At 46.0% G+C, this 2,455-nt stretch overlaps 1 protein-coding gene and 1 long non-coding RNA gene across 3 annotated transcripts in view; both read left to right on the plus strand.

Moving 5' to 3' along the window:
• LOC139025308 (uncharacterized) overlaps positions 1-145 on the plus strand; it is a 559-nt gene extending 414 nt beyond the window's left edge. For both annotated transcript variants that reach the window (XR_011476884.1, XR_011476883.1), the window contains exon 2: positions 11-145. This is a non-coding gene — a long non-coding RNA (uncharacterized lncRNA). The remainder of the gene's footprint in view (positions 1-10) is intronic.
• Positions 1-2,151, plus strand: part of ercc1 (excision repair cross-complementation group 1) — a 19,591-nt gene extending 17,440 nt beyond the window's left edge. Inside the window, exons 6-8 of the mRNA XM_070440379.1 lie at positions 346-475; positions 1,894-1,965; positions 2,044-2,151. Coding sequence (XP_070296480.1) covers positions 346-475; positions 1,894-1,965; positions 2,044-2,136 — 295 coding nt within the window. The 3' untranslated portion in view covers positions 2,137-2,151. The remainder of the gene's footprint in view (positions 1-345; positions 476-1,893; positions 1,966-2,043) is intronic.
• Positions 2,152-2,455: the final 304 nt, after the last annotated feature.

Here is a 2,455-nt window from a genome sequence, read left to right on the forward strand (position 1 = left end):
TGGCCCGGAGGTGACCCTCTCACCCCTGGCCCGGAGGTGACCCTCTCACCCCTGGCCCGGAGGTAACCCTCTCACCCCTGGCCCGGAGGTAACCCTCTCACCCCTGGCCCGGAGGTGGCCCTCTCACCCCTGGCCCGGAGGTGACTCTCTCACCCCTGGCCCGGAGGTAACCCTCTCACCCCTGGCCCGGAGGTGACTCTCTCACCCCTGGCCCGGAGGTGACTCTCTCACCCCTGGCCCGGAGGTGACTCTCTCACCCCTGGCCCGGAGGTGACTCTCTCACCCCTGGCCTGGAGGTAACCCACTCCATTCCTTACTATATAATGACAATGTTTGAGAGTGAAGATTTAAGTTGGAACTTATTTTTCTTAACAGTCCAGAGGAGGCGGGGCGTTACCTAGAGACGTACAAGTCCTATGAGAAGAAACCAGCTGATCTGCTGAAGGAACATGTGGAGAAAGACTACCTGTCGAAGGTCTGAGCCATTATGGGCAATAACCAACAGTCATATTAATACACTAAACAAAAATATAAACGCAAAATGTAAAGTGTTGGTCCCATGTTTCATGAGCTGAAGTAAAATATCCCAGAAATGTTCCTTATGCACAAAAACCTTATTTCTCCTCAATCCTGTTCACAAATGTGTTTACATCCCTGTCAGTGATCATTTCTCCTTTGCCAAGATAATCCATCTACCTACCTGGCAGGTGTGGCATATCAAGAAGCTGAGTAGACAGCATGCTTATTACACAGGTGCACCTTGTGCTGGGGGACAATAAAAGGCCACTCTAAAATGTGCAGTTTTGTCACACAATACCATAGATGTTTTAAGGGATTGTGCAATTGGCATGCTGACTGCAAGAATGTCCACCAGAGCTGTTGCCAGATAATTGAATGTTAATTTCTCTACCATTAGCCGCCTCCGACATCGTTTCAAAGAATTTGGCAGTACGTCCAACCGGCCTCACAACCGCAGACCACGTGTAACCATGCCAGTCCAGGACCTCCACATCCCGCTTCTTCACCTGCGGGATCGTCTGAGACCAGCCACCCGGACAGCTGATGAAACTGTGGTTTGCACAGCCAAAGAATTTCTGCACAAATCTGCCAGAAACCGTCTCAGTGAAGCTCATCTGTGTGCTCGTCATCCTCACCAGGGTCTTGATCTGACTGTAGTTTGGCGTTGTAACTGACTTCAGTAGGTAAATGCTGTTGCTGGGCACTGGAGAAGTGGGCTTTTCACAGATGAATCACAGTTTCATCTTTAGCGGGGAGACAGCGTGTATGGCGTTGTGTGGGCCAGATGATTGTGAACAGAGTGCCCCATGGTGGCGGTGGGGTTATGGTACGGGCAGGCATAAGCTACGGACAACGAACACAATAGCATTTCTACGATGGCAATTTGAATGCACAGAGATACCGATAACACCCGTTTTAAATAAACATGTCGCTCATGTATTATGTTTGGGATGGTCTGGATCGACTTGTTCGACAGCGTATTCCAGTTCGCACCAATATCCAGCAAGAAGAGCGGGACAACATTCCACAGGCCACAACTAACAACCTGATCAACTCTATGTGAAGGAGAGGTCGCACGGCATGAGGCAAATGGTGGTCACACCAAATACTGACTGGTTTTCAATTATTATTATTTATTTTTTTGAAGGTATCTGTATTCCCAGTCATGTGACAAACATAGATTAGGGAATAATACATTTATTTATTCATTTATTTCAATTGACTGATTTCCTTTTATATGAACTGTAACTCAGTAAAATCTTTAGAAATTGTTGCTTTTATATTTTTGTTCAGTGTACTACCTGCCTACGGTCTAAGCTGATACAGAGCCATAGCCAACAGTAGTTTTTAATGAGAAGTGTGTTGTTTTTACAGGTGACGGACTGTCTGACCACTGTGAAGTCTGTCAACAAGACTGACTCCATCACTCTGCTGTCAACCTTCTCTGTAAGAGGCTTTCATTATATATTGAAATGAACCCTACTCATGTACTCAAATGAATTGTCTTGACGGTCTTTTTCTCAGTCCTTAGAGGGGATCATCAATGCAGCTAAGGAGGACCTGGTTCTCTGTCCTGGACTGGGACCACAGAAGGTGAGCAGGAAGGAATGTGTTTGACAGAAAGAGAGTGAATAGTGTTCACCTGAATTTAAAATATGACCTTCAACATTTTTATTATTCTAATTCAGTTGTGATTATTTCCAAACGTTGATGGTTATTTCAAACCATTTAGGAAAATATATCCTCGAACAGTGTCAGTTTTCCTTAGTTAGTCTCCTTGCATTATTGAGTTGTGTGTGTGTGTGTGTGTGTGTGTGTGTGTGTGTGTGTGTGTGTGTGTGTGTGTGTGTGTGTGTGTGTGTTGTGTATCGTGAGTGATGTCGTGTAAGTAAGTAGTGTATAGCTGGTATTGTCCTTACAGGCCTAGGCGTCTCTG

This window comes from Salvelinus sp. IW2-2015, unplaced genomic scaffold (genome assembly GCF_002910315.2).
Source record: "Salvelinus sp. IW2-2015 unplaced genomic scaffold, ASM291031v2 Un_scaffold2487, whole genome shotgun sequence".
In the NCBI taxonomy this organism is placed as follows: domain Eukaryota; kingdom Metazoa; phylum Chordata; class Actinopteri; order Salmoniformes; family Salmonidae; genus Salvelinus; species Salvelinus sp. IW2-2015.